This window comes from Rhincodon typus, chromosome 16, assembly GCF_021869965.1.
Source record: "Rhincodon typus isolate 14 chromosome 16, sRhiTyp1.1, whole genome shotgun sequence".
In the NCBI taxonomy this organism is placed as follows: Eukaryota; Metazoa; Chordata; class Chondrichthyes; order Orectolobiformes; family Rhincodontidae; genus Rhincodon; species Rhincodon typus.
In genome coordinates this window covers 52,729,609-52,746,120 of record NC_063347.1, presented here as the reverse complement: position 1 = coordinate 52,746,120, position 16,512 = coordinate 52,729,609, and the positions used below count along the sequence as shown (strand labels likewise).

The 16,512-nt window shown below is 43.7% G+C and overlaps 1 protein-coding gene across 1 annotated transcript in view; it reads left to right on the top strand.

The window, feature by feature from the left end:
• cacna2d2a (calcium channel, voltage-dependent, alpha 2/delta subunit 2a) overlaps positions 1-16,512 on the top strand; it is a 668,643-nt gene that overhangs the window by 491,607 nt on the left and 160,524 nt on the right. Inside the window, exon 10 of the mRNA XM_048606749.1 lies at positions 1,661-1,760. Within this exon, the coding sequence (XP_048462706.1) occupies positions 1,661-1,760 (100 nt within the window). The remainder of the gene's footprint in view (positions 1-1,660; positions 1,761-16,512) is intronic.

Sequence of the window (16,512 nt, the reverse complement as noted above, 5' to 3'; positions counted from 1 at the left end):
ATTTTAAAGTGAAAGGCAGAAGGTTTAGAGGAAATTGAGAAAAAATCTTTCCACCCAGAGGGTCATGAGTGCCTGGAATCCACTGCCTTTGAGGGGAGTTGAGGCAGATAATCTCATAAACTTTAAAATATACTTGATGAGTATATGAAGTGTCATGACATTCAAGGCTATCCGTCTAGTGTGGGAAAGTGGGGTTCATGGAGGTAGTAGTGTATTTTTGATGGTATAGACTTGATGGGCCGAAGGACTTCTTCAATACTGTATAATTCTGTGATTGTTTCCCTTATGTTTCCTGTCAATGTGCTAAGCTGGCATTTTCATATCTGAGTCCCGAAGCCTTTCAGGGATGTCTGTCATAGTTGCATGTAACAGAAGTGGAACTTTGTGAAGCGAAATACCCAGGGGTCATGCAAGTCTGTAAGTGAGACTTCATTTTGCTCCAAATTAACCCTCAAGGGGAAGATTGGAATGGTCATTTTGGAAACTAGAACAGTTGGAAAGGTAATTTGGAATGCAGGGGAGAGATCAGAAAGGTCAGAGGGGAAGAGTCTTGGGGAAGATCAGAAGAACCAGTGGAAATCAGAAAGATTAATTGGCAGGCCGGACTGTTCAGGAGGCAGATCCAAAATCTTGGATGAGGTTACAAAATTGGGAAATTTTGGTGAGATTGGAAGGGGAGCGAAATGGGAAAAGTCAGGCTTGAAATCATAGTCAAGATATCAGACATTCAGAAGGGAGTTTGGTAAGAGGAAATGGAAAAAAATCAGGGAAGGTGAAGTTCACAGCGGTTGAGGATTTTGATTCATGGAGATTTGGTGAAACAGGAAAATGGTTGCAGCAGGTGAATGGAAAGGCAGTTACCTTACAGAACCAGCGTCTTTCTAATCTCTGGATTTTTCAAGGTAGGAGTATTTGGCTAAACAGGTTTTATGATTAAAATGATAGTTAAATATAAAATACAATGTAAATATGAGGCAGTCTCATTATAATACTTAAATTGCCAGGTTGACTTCCTGCAATCAGATTGGTTGTCCAAGCCCTGTCCTACCTTAGTTAAAAGTTGCATGATGGCTTTTTGGTTTAGATTCTTGCACATTTTAACATTGCATCTGATTCAGTCCCATCTTCTTGGGGCTGTTAAAACTCCTCCAAAGTGTTTACATGTTATAGGTCTGCTTGTTTGAATTAATTCAGGTATTGTGATTATGATGATGATTGTTTCATAGTCACAGTCTTTTAGATAATAAGAAGCAAAGGAGATTGAGTCAGAGAGATTTGAGAATACCCTGGATCTATTAGTAGACTGAGTCTGTCCATTTTACGTACAGATCTATAATTCAGTGTAACTTAGACAGTGTATAGATTTGGAAAAAAGAGACCATGTGTGCTGTGGCACATGTCTATAACTGAATGCTATGTGTCTGTTTGTAACTTTTTTGTGTGACTAGGTAATGTCTGTTTTTATGTGCATATCTGTATGCATAACTGCGTTTATATGTCTGTGCGGGTGTGTGCATGCATGATATATGTGTGTGTGGGTGTGTGCATCTGTAGATGAATTCTGTCTCTGTGTGGTGCATATCTCTTTAAGCACATGCATGTGTATGCATATATGTATCTATTCTGAGAGGTCACTGCTCTGTGTTTTGTCTGTTGTCAGGAGCGGTAGTGTCAGTGGCCTTACTCTGAAGCTAATGAAGACATCTGTCATTGAGATGCTGGACACACTGTCCGATGATGACTATGTTAATGTTGCATCGGTAAGTACTGAATCTAATGGCAAAATACATGCCCTACTGAACTTGGGCAGAATATTTTTATGATCTGTTTATTCTGTAAGAGAGTCTGTGACTGGTATGCAATTGGTGGGTGTAATAGTGACTGAAATGCCCTGTTGTCTCCCTGGATCACAAAATCTCATCAGTTTGTCTCAATTTTTTTCAGATGTAAGACAAGTATAAGCCATGGAATAATTCTAGAAAGGTCTCCTGGAGTTCAGATAGATGGAGGTTGTTGTGTAATCGTTTGGAAAAGTGATCTTATGCAATTCTTTAAATCTGCCTCAACGTTATGGATACAAATGTTGTATTGAACACATTTAAGGTTTTGAACCCAGCAGAATTTTTGTGAATTTCCCAGTGTGTCATCCCCAACCACCACTCTCTCTGCTCTTCCTTCCCTGTGCTCAGTGACATCACTTAAATACCTTAACCTCAGTGAGGTCCAACTCCACTGGGATCCGTGATTGGTGATATCCAGTGGAGAAGGCATAAAAGATTCAGGAATTAGCACTTTGGGTGTCTCAGCACTTGGAGATGTCATGAAAAAGGAGCAAACTTCTCCTTTTCCCTTCCATCACTTTTCTCTCTCCCTCACCATCTGGTTCTCCTTCTCTCCCATCCCTCGGTTTTTCATATCCCCCTCCCTCAGTTTCCCCTCTTCCCCTGCACAAGGGAGGCTTTTTTGATTATGGGAACTTCTCTCACAACAGCTTCTGCCATGAAGTTATGTGGTGCAAGATTTATGGAGGTCATGTGCTCTCATACCTTGTAGTCCTGCAACATGTGGTTAGATTTCACGCGGTCAGAATGTTACATGGTCAAGCCTTCCAGATTGCCGGTCACTTCACATTTCATCATGAATGCAAAACGTCTGCTGCTTTTAAAGAAAGAGAGAGAAAAACAGATACTTATTGGAGCTTGAAACACATTTCCAAGCTGCAAGTTCCTTGCCCAAAGCATGTTTAAATTCTGGTTGATTTCAGCCAGTGTTTACTCAACAACAAATAAAGTACCATAGCTCTACCTGACCAGCAGGTTTAAAAATACTTAGCCAACTCTGCCGGACTTTTTAAGTTGCATGTGATTGCATTGGAGGTAAACACAGGACGACAGTCAGGTGACCAATTTCACAGCCCTGATTTATTTATTTTAATCAGGATTTTGGGAGGGGTATGAAATGAGACAGTTGAAGTTAAAGATGAATTTGATCGATGAGAGAATTAGAATGGGTGAGTGCAGCAGAGAACTTAAGATGGCTAATACCTCTATCAAAACAGTCTGAGAGTCTCTTTGTCTTCCTAGAATGGAGATCCAGAAAGATCCCATCCACCACCACTTTCCTCTGCTGACAAAGCTCATTCTCACACTGAACAATTTCTCCTGTATCTTGTTTCACTTCCTCCAAATAAAAGGTATGGGTAGTTGCATGGGTCCCGGCTATATCTGTCATCTTGTAGGGTATATGAAATATTCCTTCTTCCAATCTTACCTGACGCCTCTTTGAACAATTCTTTCTCAATGATTGAGTCAGTGCCACTTCCTGCTCGTGTCCGGAACTGGAAAAATTAATTTTCCTTCCAATTTCCACCCTACTCTCACATTCACTTGGTGCATCTCTGAGTCTTCCTTTCCCTCCTTTAAGTTCTTTGTCGTCAATTCCAGGCATTCAGAAATTGCCCCCATTACCATGACTGCCAATGTCTGTATTTTGTGATGTTGCTTTCATGCAGAGATGACCTTTATTTCATCTATTGCACCTACTACTTCTCTTCTCAACAGGCAACATCACTTCCTTTGCCTTTGATTCTAAGACACCGTTGATCGCTCTTGCTTTCTAAACCTTCCCTGAACTGCCCTCTTGTTCCACTAAACGCAGTCCTTTATATCAACATTATAATGAGACAGGGCAGCACAGTGGCTCAGCGCTTACCACTGCTGCCTCACAGTGCCAGGGACCCAGGTTCAATTCCACCCTCGGGCAACTATCTGTGTGGAATTTGCATAAATTCCCCGTGTCTGTGTGGGTTTCCTCCAGGTGCTCCAGTTTCCTCCCACAATCCAAAGATATGAAGGCTAGGTGGATTTGCCATGGTAAATTGCCCATAGTGTTCAGGGATGTGTAGATTAGTTGGGTTATAGGGAGATGGGATGCTCTGTGGGTCGGTGTGGACTAGTTGGGCCGAAGGGCCTGTTTCCACACTATAGGGATTCTATGATAACATGCATTAAAAACCAAAAGAACTGCGGATAACAAGGTGTGGAGCTGGATGAACACAGCAGGCCAGGCAGCGTCAGAGGAGCAGAAAAGCTGATGTTTTGGGTTGGGACCTTTCTTCAGAAATGAGGGCGGGGAAGGGGGCTCTGAAATAATTAGAGAGGGGGGAGACGGTGATAGAAGGTGTATAGTGGAGCAGATACGTGAAGGGAGGACGGACAAGGTCAAGGAGGCGGGGATGAAGCCAGTAAAGGTGAGTGTAGGTAGGGAGTTGGGATGGGGGTTGGTCAGTGAGGAGGGAGGGGCGGGTAGGTGAGAGGGAAGACCGACAGGTCAAGGAGGTGGGGATGAAGCTAGTAGGTGTGTAGATAGGAAGTGAGGGTTGGTCAGTGAGGTGGGAGAGAAGATGGACAGGTCAAGGAGGCGGGGATGAGAGGGGGTGCTGGTATTGGGATGAGATCAGGGGTCGGGAGATTTTGAAGCTCGTAAAGTCCCCATTGAGATCATTAGATTGTAGGGTTCCAAGGCGGAATATGAGGTGCTATTCCTCCAGTTTTCAGGTAGCATCGTTGGGACACTGGCGGAGGCCCAGGATGGACACGTTGTTCAGGGAGTGGGAGTGGGAGGGGATGTTGAAGTGGTTTGTGACTGGGAGGTGTTGTTGTTTGTCACGAACCGAGCGTAGGTGCTCCATAAAGCGGTCTCCGAGCCTCCGCTTGGTCTCCCTGATGTAGAGGAGGCCACATCGGGAACGGCGGACACAATAGACCACATTAGCGGATGTGCAGGTGAACATCTGTTTATTGTGGAAGATTTTCTTGGGGCCTGGGATGGAGGTGAGAGGGGGAAGTGTAGGGGCAGGTGTAGCGCCTCCTGCAGTTGCAGGAAAAGGTGCCGGGGTGGTGGGGCTAGTGGGGAGTGTGGAGCGGACGAGGGAGTCGCAGAGAGAGTGCTCCCTCCGGAAGGCAGATATGGGTGGGGAGGGAAATATATCCTTCATAGTGGGGTCAGATTGCAGGTGGCGGAGAATGATGCATTGAATCCAGAGGTTAAAGGGGTGATACGTGAGGACGAGGGGAATTCTGTCTTTTTTTTTTATTGCGGGGAGGGGGTGTGAAGGCTGAGGTGTGGGAAACGCAAGAGATGCAGTCAAGGGCATTTTCGACCACTGTGGGGGGGAAATTGCGGTCCTTGAAAAACGAGGACATCTGGGATGTCTGGGAGTGGAATGCTTCATCTTGGAGCAGATACGGCGGAGGCGGAGGAATTGGGAATAGGGGATCGCATCCTTGCAGGAAGGTGGGTGAGAGGAGGTGTATTCTAGGTAGCTGTGGGAGTCGCTGGGCTTCAAATAAATATCAGTTTCCAGGTGGTTACCAGAGATGGAGACAGAGAGGTCGAGGAAGGAGAGGGAGGTATTAGAGATGGTCCAGGTGAACTTAAGGTTGGGGTGGAAGGTGTTGGTAAAGTGGATGAACTGTTCGAGCTCCTCGTGGGAGCACTGCAGATGCTGTAAATCGGGAACAAAAGAAGAAACAAATCAGTTCTGAGGAAGAGCTACCGGACCCGAAATGTTAACTCTGATTTTTTTCTTCATGGATGCTGCCAGACCTGCTGACCTTTACCAACAACTTCTGTTTTTGTTCGTGATTATAACACTCATCATGTTTCGACTTCTGTTTAGTTCTGAAGAGTCATATTGCAATTGAAATGTGAACCGCATCTCTTTCTCCACAGATGGAGAATGCCATCACCATCCCGAGTGTGGGATACTATTGATAGTTAAGGCCCAGCAGAGGTGGTAGCACAGTGGTATACAGTCTTAGAATCCCAATAGTGTGGAGGCAGGCCATTCGGTACAGCGAGTCATAACAACCCTCTGAAGAACATCCCAGACAGATTTTTTTTTTTATTCATTCACGAGATGAGGGCGTTGCTGGCTAGGCCAGCATTTATTGCCCATCCCTAATTGCTCAGAGGGCAGTTAAGAGTCAACCACATTGCTGTGGATCTGGAGTTACATGTAGACCAGACCAGGTAAGGATGGCAGTTTCCTTCCCTAAAGGACATTAATGAACCAGATGGGTTTTTCTGATAATTGACAATGGATTCACGGTCAGCGCTAGACTCTTAATTCCAGATATTTATTGAATTAAAATTCCACCATCTACCATGGCGATATTCGAACCCAGGACCCCAGAACATTATCTGGGTCTCTGGATTAACAGTCCAATGATATTACCACTAGGCTATCGCCTCCCCAGGAGGTTCGGTTTTTAATGAAAGTTATCATAGAATCCCTACAGTGTGGAAACAGGCCCTTTGGCCCAACAAGTCCACACTGACCCCCAGAGCATCTACTCCCACCCTATCCCTGCATTTCCCACCTTAGACACTATGGGCAGTTTAGCTTGGCCAATCCATCTAACCTGCACATCTTTGGACTGTGGGAGGAAACCAGAGCACTGGGAGGAAACCCACACAGACACGGGGAGAATGTGCAAACTCCACACAGACAGTCACCGAGGCTGGAATCGAACCGGGGTCCCTAGCCCTGTGAGGCAGCAGTGCTAACCACTGAGTCACCGTGCCACCAGTCAGGAGGGGTTTACCCAGGAGTTGATAATATTGACTGCAGGCCCCAAGAAGTTTCATGGCATCAGGCCAGACATGGGCAAAGAAACAGCCTATTGATTTACGGCATTCCCGCTGATGGATCACAAGACCAGAGAGCCATAAGATGTTGGAGCAGAAGGAGGCCATTTAGCCCAATGTGTCTGTTCTGCCCATTCAGTGAGATAATTTCTGATCTGACAATCCTCAGTTCCACTTTCTTGTCTGTTCCCCATAATCCCCATTCCGTTAATGATTAAAAATCTGTCTATCATAGCCTTGAACAGCCTTAACAACTCAGCCTCTACAGCCCTCTCTAGTAAAGAATACTGCTGAATCTCTACTTTGTGAGAGAGGAGATTCCTCCTTATCTCTGTCATAGAGTCATACAGCACAGAAACAGACCCTTCGGTCCAACCAGTCCATGCCGACCACAATCCCAAACTAAACCACTCCCACCTGCCTGCGCTTGGCCCATATCCCTCCAAACATTTCTTCTTCATGAACCTATCTAAATGTCTTTTAAACATTGTAACTGTATCTGCATCAACCACTTCCTCTGGAAGTTCATTCCACGCATGAACCCACTCTCTGTGTAAAAAAAAATTGCCACTCATGTCCTTTTTAAGTCTTTCTCCACTGACCTTTTAAAAAAAACCCTTGTCATGAAATCCCCCACCCTAGGGAAAAGACACCTGCCATTGACCTTATCTATACCCCTCATGATCTTATATACCTCTATAAGATCACCTCTCAACCTCCTACCCTCTAGTAAAAGAAGTCCCAGCCTATATTCTCTCCTTATAACTCAAGCCCTTCATTCCCAGTAAAGTCCTGGTAAGTCTCTTCAGAACCCTCTCCAACTTAATAATATCGCTCCTATAATAGGGAGACAAGAATTGGACACAGTATTCCAGAGAGGCCTCACCAACATCCTGAACAACATCAATGTAATGTCCCAACTCCTATTCTCAAAGGTCTTAGTAATGTCTTATGTATGCCACTCCTTACTCTGAGATTATGCCCTCTGGTCCTAGACTCTCCCATAAGGGGACACAGCCTCTCCACATCTAACCTGCCAAGCCTCCAAAGAATCTTATGTTTCAATTCGGTCGCTTTTCATTTGTTTAGATGCCAATGGGTGCTACCTCAACCTATAAGAAATCCGTCTATACCTGGGATCAACCAGTGAACTTTCTGAAGACTGCATCAAATGCCAATATATCATTGCTTTGATAAGGTGCCCAAAACTGTTTACAGTATTCCAGCTAAGGTTTAACCTGGTGTTTTGAAGTGTCTTAGCAAAACCTCATTATCTCTTTCCTTCATTCCCTCTAAAATAAAAGCTAACATTTCAATAGTCTTCCTTAATACCTGTTGAATCAGTGCTTCTCCACAATGAACACCACTTTGAGGCTGTGCTGACGGTGGACAGGGCATACATTGTACACTGGGTGGGGAACTTCAGTGTCGATTACAAAGAGTAACTCAGCAGCACCGTTACTAACCAAACTGATTGGGATCTAAAGGAATAATTGCTAGATGGGGTCTGCAGCAGGTGGTGAGGGAACCAACAAAATGGAACAACATATTTGACCTCATCCTCTCCAATCTACCTGCTGCAGATGCATCTGTCCAGGTCAATTATCATTAAGAGCAACTACCACAGTTATTGTGGAGACGAAGGATTCATATTGAGGATACCCTCCATTGTGTTGTGTGACACGGTCACCATGCTAAATGGGATGGACTTTGAACAGCTCTAGGAACCCAAGACTAGGCATCAATGAGGCACTGTGGGCCGCCTGCAGCAAGAGAATTGTACTCCAGCACAATCTGTACTTTGTGGCCCAGCATATGCCCAACTCTACCATTACAAATTAGCCAGAGGATAAACTGTTTCAATGGAGAGTGGAGAAGGGCATGACATGGCTAGACACAACTAACAATGGGGTGTCAACCCAGTGAAGCTACATAACAGGACTACATGTCAAACAACATGAACAGCAAGTAACAGACAGAGCTAAGTGATCCCACAACCAATGGATCAAATTTAAGCTCTGCAGTCCTATCACATCCAGTTGTGAATTGTGGTGGACAATCAAAGAACTTACTAGAGGAGGGGGCTCCGCAAACATCCCCAGCCTCAATGATGGAAGAGCCCAACACATTAGAGAAAAAATAAAGCTGAAGCATCTGCAACAGTCTTCAGCCAGAACTGCTAAGTAGATGATCTGTCTCAGCTCCTCCAGAAGCAACAGCATCATAGATGCCAGTCTTCAGCCAGTCAATTCACTCCAAGCGATACCAAGAAATGGGTTAAGTCACTGGGTACTGTAAAGGCCTTGGGCCCTGACATTATTTGGCAATAGTACAGAAGATGTGTGGTCTTCCTGATGCTGAGCCCCTAGCATACTGTTCCAGTGGAACTACCACACTGGTATCTATTCAACAATGTGAAAAATTGACTAGGTATGTCCTGGACCGATAAAGCAGGACAAATCAAATCCAGCCTATTACTGATGTATAAGTTCACTCTAGATCATTGATAAAGCAATGGTAGGTGTCATCAACAGTGCTATTAAGCAGCAAGACTGGAGGAGAAATTCCTCAGGGTAGTGTCTTAGGTCTAAGCATCTTCAACGACTTTGTCAATGACCTTCCCTTCATCATAAAGTCAGAAATGGGGTTGTTTGCTGATCACTGCACAATGTTCAGCACTATTTGAGACTCCTCTGATATGAAGTAGTCCATGTCTAAATGCAGCAAGATCTGAACAATGTCTATGCTTGGGCTGACAACTAGCAAATAGCATTTGCACCACACAAATGCCAGGCAACCACCATCTCTGAAAATAGGAAATCTAACCATTGTCGATTGACATTCAAAGACATTATCATTACTGAATCTTCCATTATCAACATCCTGGGGTTACCATTGAACAGAAATTGAACTGGACTCACCATAAAAACACAGCAGCTCAAGAGTAGAGATCAGAGGCTAGGAATCCTGCAGCAAATAACTCGCTTCCTAATTCCCTAAAGTCTGTCCACTACTGACAAGACACAAGTCAGAAGTGTAATGGAATAGCTCCCCCCATACTTGGATAAGGGCAGCTCCAACAACATTTAAGAAGCTTGACACTGTCCAGGTCAGAGCAGCCCACTTGATCAGCACCATACCCACAAAAATCCACTCCCTCCACCACTGATGCTCAGAAGCAGCAGTGTGTGCCACCCACAAGAAGGTCTGTAGAAATTCAGTGAGGCTGTTTAAACAGCACCTTCCAAACTCACGATAGTTACCATGTGGAAGAAAAGGACAGCAGATACTTTTTCTTCCAAATTCATTCCTGGGCTGTAGGAATATCACATCCTGCAAGTGCCTCTCCAAGCCACTAACTACTCAGACTTGGAAATATATCACTTGGAAATATATTCCTCACTTAGTCTCAATACTCTGCTTCCATTTTCAGCCATTTACTGAAATATTTTAAATCCATGTTTGGAATATTTTGTGGATCCTGTTTGATGATGAACAAATTCTGTTGCTACAGATGTTTTTTCAGTGTCATTGCATCAAATGCCTGGAATTCACTAGCAATGTTGTGGGTCTACAACAGAAGAACTGCAACAGTCAAGAAGGTAGCTCACCACCACCACCTTTTCAAGGGCAACCAGGGATGACAATAAATGTTGGCCCAGCCAGTGACGCCTATATCCCATGAAAGAAGAAAAATGTGCTGCCTGACCTGCTGAATTTCTCCAGCACTTTGTTTTTATTTCTCGTAAATATCAGTAAGATAAGCAATGACATAGTCTGTTCTTAGTGGACTTGCAGCCTAGATTATGTGCTCAAGTCTCTGGGGGGAGACCTGACTCCACAACCTGTGACTGGAAGTGAGGATAAGCCTTTCATAATAGCAGTAATACCCTATAATATCTACCTTTACTCTGCTTTAAACACTCATTTTACCTGCTTACAGGCTACAAATTTCCAAAATACAACTTGACAAAATAAACAGATACGGAAAGTAAGGTTTCTGAGGTAAGCACATTCCACACTCTGTTCAAGGAATCAACAGAATGAGAGAAATTCCTCACTTAGTCTCAATACTCTGCTTCCATTTTCAGCCATTTACTGAAATATTTTAAATCCATGTTTGGAATATTTTGAGGATCCTGTTTGATGATGAACAAATTCTGTTGCTACAGATGTTATCATGAAGTATAATTGTATACATCTCATTAAACAACCTTTTACCATTTTTATTCACTTGACTTAAGACTCTGTATTGGAAGGTTAATAACTCCTGACCCTCTCACTAATTGCTATTTACCAATTAAATGGAATCAGCCTGACCATTTCAGTCTATTTACCGACTAAAAGCACTCCAAGGATCTGGCCTACTATCTCAGTTAGTAACTTCACTGCACTATGTGAACCTGGGGGTCCCAGGTTTAACTGTCAGCCTAGACTGAGGTCATAGATCTCAGGCATGGTGGTGGCAGGGAGCTCGAATTGATCACAGCAGTTCACATTGAACGGGGCAAATGCCAACCAGGATTTTCACTCCTGATTGTTATCACTGACATGTAAGAGAAAAATGCATGTTTGTATTACCTATATCTTGAATGGACTCACTACTTAAACTCAGGTGAAGCATCCATGGCTGTTGCCATGGGGCAGCACCTCCACAGGAGTAGGGAATACAAAGAGTTAACAGAATAATAGTGGATACTGAATTGAGATGTTTGTTGTTGCTGCTGAGGAAACAATAATCAACAGGTTTGAGAATATTGAGGCTGCAGACCTCATGAACCTGATGAAGCTGTTTTATGTCTCCAATAGGAGTCTTTCCAACTTCAGCTTGTAGGGAATTCTTCATTGACCACATGATCAGGAACATACTGATACTATACATCATTATGAAGCAAATTTTATGCATGTTTATCTCCTTGGAGTAACTTTGTACTGGGGCAGGGTGGATGGGAGCATTTTCTGTGATTCAAAATTGAGATTATATCATTAAGCTTGTACAGAGATCCAAATATTATTTAATTCAGTTTCATTATTACTGGCAAGATCAGTATTTAATGCCCATTCCTATTTGCTGTGATAACTGAATGGTTTTCTAGGTCATACCAGGATGCACTTCAGAGTGAATCATGATACTGTAGTCCTGGATTCACATACGGAGAGAATGGCACAGGAGCATAGGAACAAGACTAGGCCAATCAGTCTATCATGCCTGCTCTGTTATTTAATACAGTTACAGTTTCTGTGGTAGATTATTGTATAAAAGAACGGCGGGAGTCTCAGATACAGGATGTAGTCATTTATTTTTGCTGACACGCTGGGAGAGCTCTGCCTCAGAAAGATTCTACAAAAGACTTTGTCCAGCCAAGAAATCATAAGATATTTATAAATTGAGAAGCATGTAGGCAATACATTACTCAAATTCTAACGTGGTCAGTTTAGGTTTACATTAAACAAAATACCTCTGTTGCAGATTTGTAGGAAAGAGGGTGTCTGCTACTCTTCGCCCCCACACCCTCCAAGCCCCAACTCCCAGATGCTGTTCTAATCTCTCCCTGCAGCCTGTTTGATACTACTGCATGTTGTTGAGCAGCTCAGAGTGATAAAGAAGCATTCAAGCTGCCGATAGGGCCAAGGATGTCAAATCAATTGAACTAACTAAATTCTCTAGTCCTTTCTAATATAATCACTTTAACCTGCTTAAGATCTTTATTAATCATATTCATTTCGTTCCCAAGTGAATTGTTGTGAGGGTAACCCGTATTTAATATTTTCACCTTGCACAGCTGTTCGAACACTTCAATGCCTTTTATCTACATTATATCCAAAACCTTTGGTACACCATTGGTAAACAGAAATCTATCAATATTGAATTTAAGCATATTCAAAGACTGAGCTTCCACAGCCCTCTATGGTCCACAATTCCAAAGGTTCACAATCTTCTGAGTAAAACAAATTCTCTTCACCCTAGTCTTAAATGACATCCCCTTACTTTTAAATTGTGTTCTCTGGTTCTAGACTCCCACCCTGGGGAAACATCTTACCTGTGTCTACACTGTCTATCCCTAGAAGTATTTTGTAGATTTCAGTGAGATCGCCTCTCATTCTGGGGAATACAGCCCCTGTTTGCCCAATGTATCTTCATAGGATGTCCCACATTCCCAGAAAGAAGTCTGGTGAACGTTCTTGTACGCCCTCTATGATAATAATAGCTTTCCTGAGATGAGACCAAAACTGCATGCAGTACTCCAAATGTAGTCTAACTAAGCTCCTATACAGGGCCCTGTTTCTATGGAACAATATGCTGGCATTGGACGGGGTGCAGAGGTGGTTTACAAGAATGATCCCGGGAATGAAGAGTCAGTCATATGAGGAGCAGTTGAGGATTCTGGGTCCATATATGATCGAATTTAGAGGGATAAGGGGAAAACTGATTGAAACTTACAGAATACTAAGAGGTCAGGATAGGGTGGACGTAGGGAAGATGTCTCACCAGTAGGAGAGACTAGGATGTGACGGCAAATCCTCAGAGTGAAACGACACTTTAGAACTGAGATGAGGAGGAATTTCTTCACCCAGAGGATGGTGAATCTGTTGAATTCATTGTTTCAGAAGGCTGTGGAGGCCACGTTATTGAGAATATTTAAGACAAAGATAGATAAGTTCTTGGTTAGTAAGTGGATAAAAGATTTCGAGGAGAAGGCAGGAGAATGGATTGAGAAACATACCGGCCACGTTCAAATGGTGGAGCAGATTTGATGGGCTGAATAGTCTAATTCTGTTCCTCTATCTAATGGTCTTACATTCAGAAATTTATGGACAGAGACTCAAACAGATGCATTGCAAAAGCAATAACATTTATACAAATGTGATACTTTGAATGTGTTGATAACATTGTCACCATGCCACTAAAGTCCCCTCAAGTTTTTTCTTACCCCCTCCAACTCCATTTTAATGTTGACCCAGATTCCACACCTGAGATGGAGGTGACCCTGCCCAACAATGGATCCCATTGATCCTGGAAATTTGGTTGAGTGGCCCTAAAGGTGTTTGTTCCTTGATGACCCAGATGTGCTAAGGGCCACTAAAAAAAAGACAAGGGACTGCAAATGCTGGAAATCTGAAGCAACTCAGCAGGTTTGGCAGCATCTGTGTAGAGAAAACAGAATTAGTGTTTGAAGTCAAGTGACTCTTCTGCTGAGGGTCTTCCTGCTAGATGCAAGTGGTCCCTCCTTGGCTTGAGCTTCCAAGGTTTGGAAGGGCTCAGGTAGTGTGGAGGCAGAGGGTTTGGCCACCCATTGGAGACTTCTTTGTGTGAATCTCCACGTGAAGCCATCTTAGCTGGATGCCTCCTGGCACTCCCCTTTCTCCTTGTGAGGAGGAGGCGCCTAGAGTGCTCTCCAGGTTCTCTGTTCCCCTGTCACCATGTCTTCAGTCCTGGGCAATACTTGTCTGAGGTGATGAAGTGTAGATGTATGTGTCTCTCCAGCAGACACTAAGGATACTAAACCTGACTTTCCCTGGCATTGACAACCTATCGATGGAAGCTGACAGATGGCCATAATGTTTGAGGCAGCTGTGTCCCCATGGTGTAGTTGCACTCCTGCAGCCTCTGGCAATGAGGACCATCGTCTCCCACATACCTACCTGCTTTTCTTGTTCCTCCTTCTGCATGTGGATGAGGTCCCTGATTGCCAACACCAGAGTCCTCTCCTGCCTGGGGCTGAGCAGATACCTGGCCTGTGGCAGTCATCCGAGTGCCAGCAGCCTGTGTTGTTTCTTCCTCGACCAGTTGTCAAGCTGCAGCAATGAGGTGCTCACCAGCATGAGCTTCCAAACTTTCTAAATGTGACATTCCTTCTGAGGTGCCAGTTTTTGAGCTGGTGGGGGCTGCAGGAGGCAGCCTTGCCTATCCTTCCTCTGGTCCTTGGAGCTCTCTTCCTCAGAGATGAAGGAGGTGGCTTTCTGGGGGACTCAGCAGTTGCTCTACAGGGCCCATGGACATCCCACAGGTACCTGCAAGACACAGTGGAGAGAAGACACCATAGCCAATGGTTGGATGTTGGATGTGATGTGCAATGAATGACGCTGACAGCAGGTTTACTGTAAGAGCTTCAGTGAAGTGATGAATGGCCCATACTCAATTGGTGGGACATGGATGTCTGAGCATTCCAATTGGAGCAGTCCTGGTCTTTGCCCGCAACGGACAGGATTCTCTCCTTATATTGTTTGAAGAACCTGATGTCAGGCACCTTTCCACCCATCCTAGCCCTTTCCACTCTGTTATGTCTGTTTCTCCTGTAATGAGAGTAAGAGAGAGATTGAGTGGGATGGAAGTGAGTGGCATAGCCAATAGTACTGATGCAGGTATTCAAAAGGTGGTGAGATGTCCCAAGCAAATGAATAGTCAGCACAGAGGCCATGCAGGGTTAGTAGTGTGGGAGTTTGAGGAGGGGTTACTGTAGGGCAACGAGTAAGTAAAGATGTTTCAGTCAATAGTGAGTGTAGTAGAATGTGAACTTTGGTGGGAGGTAGGTGCAGCAACAGAAAGTGAGTGAGAGGTAGCAGAGGGAAGGCCATGGCACTTATCCTGGTAGAGCAGAGAAGGTACAATGACCTTCTTGCAGCACTGCTGGTCATTTCTCCAGACTGTGGACACCACACCAACCCAAATGACTACCTTTGGTCTGGCTGCCAGGGTCTTGTGGTGTAGCCTCGCTACTAGTTCTCCAGGAAAAGGACACCCCTTCTCTGAGCCATCCTGTCCATTAAAGCCTCCAACTTCCTGTCAGAAAATCATGCTGCCATTTTTTCCTTCTATAATATGTTTGGAATGACTACCTGTCATCAAGCAGGATTGCTTTGGAACGCCATGTTTGGCTGGATGCACAGTGAACTTTTAAATGTAATATGGATGCCAGGCATGCTGGCCTTTTAGCTGATTTCTGCTGGGTGATGAGCAGTTCTGGGAACAGCAAGTGATAGAATAGGGCTATAATCAAGTGAGAGGGGATCCATAGGGGCAGGATAGATACAGAGGGTCCCTGTTTTATGAATACTCGTATTTACGAACTCAAAGCCATATGGGGGATTAAATTTAAAGACCCGACATATGAACAATTCCTGTACGGGATAAGCCAGCTAAGCACTCAAGCTGTAAAGGATGACTTTTGGACCACATTGGGGATGATTTTCTAGATGAATATATCGTTCCTTTACAAATTTCTGCATTGTATTCTGACTTGCGTACAAATCAACTTGAAAATGGACTCCAGAACAGAACCTGTTCACAAGTCAGATACTTGCCTTAGTTGATGAGGAAGTTTGATAATATAATAATTGGTAATATTAAACTGATACTTAACCAAACGTAAGGTTTGGCCTAAAGTAATTATTTTGCTTCTCTGCTATTTGTCTGTTCCCCATTATAAATCCTCCTAAGTATGTCTGTTATGTACCCACATTCATCTTAGCCAAATGTTTCCTTTTTGCATACCCTGAGGAAGCTTTTATACTTTTTGTTGGATGGCATTATATTCTGTTTTTCCCTTCATTGTCAGTTTCTTGGTCCTTCTTTGCTGTATTCTAAATTTTCAGATGAAAACTGGCTGTAGCCATGTTATAAAACCCTTTTCTTTTAATTGTATACAGTCCTTAACTTCCTTTGTCAGACATGGTTGAGTGACCATTTTTGAGATGTTGCATCTTGAAGGAATGTATAGTTGCTGTAAGACATGTTGTAATTCTTTAAAGACTGTCGATCACCTCAGTATAATCATGCCTTTGAACATATTTTCTCAATCCACCTCAACCAATTTGTGTCTCATACCTTCATAATTTTCCTAATTCAAATTTAAAACTCTT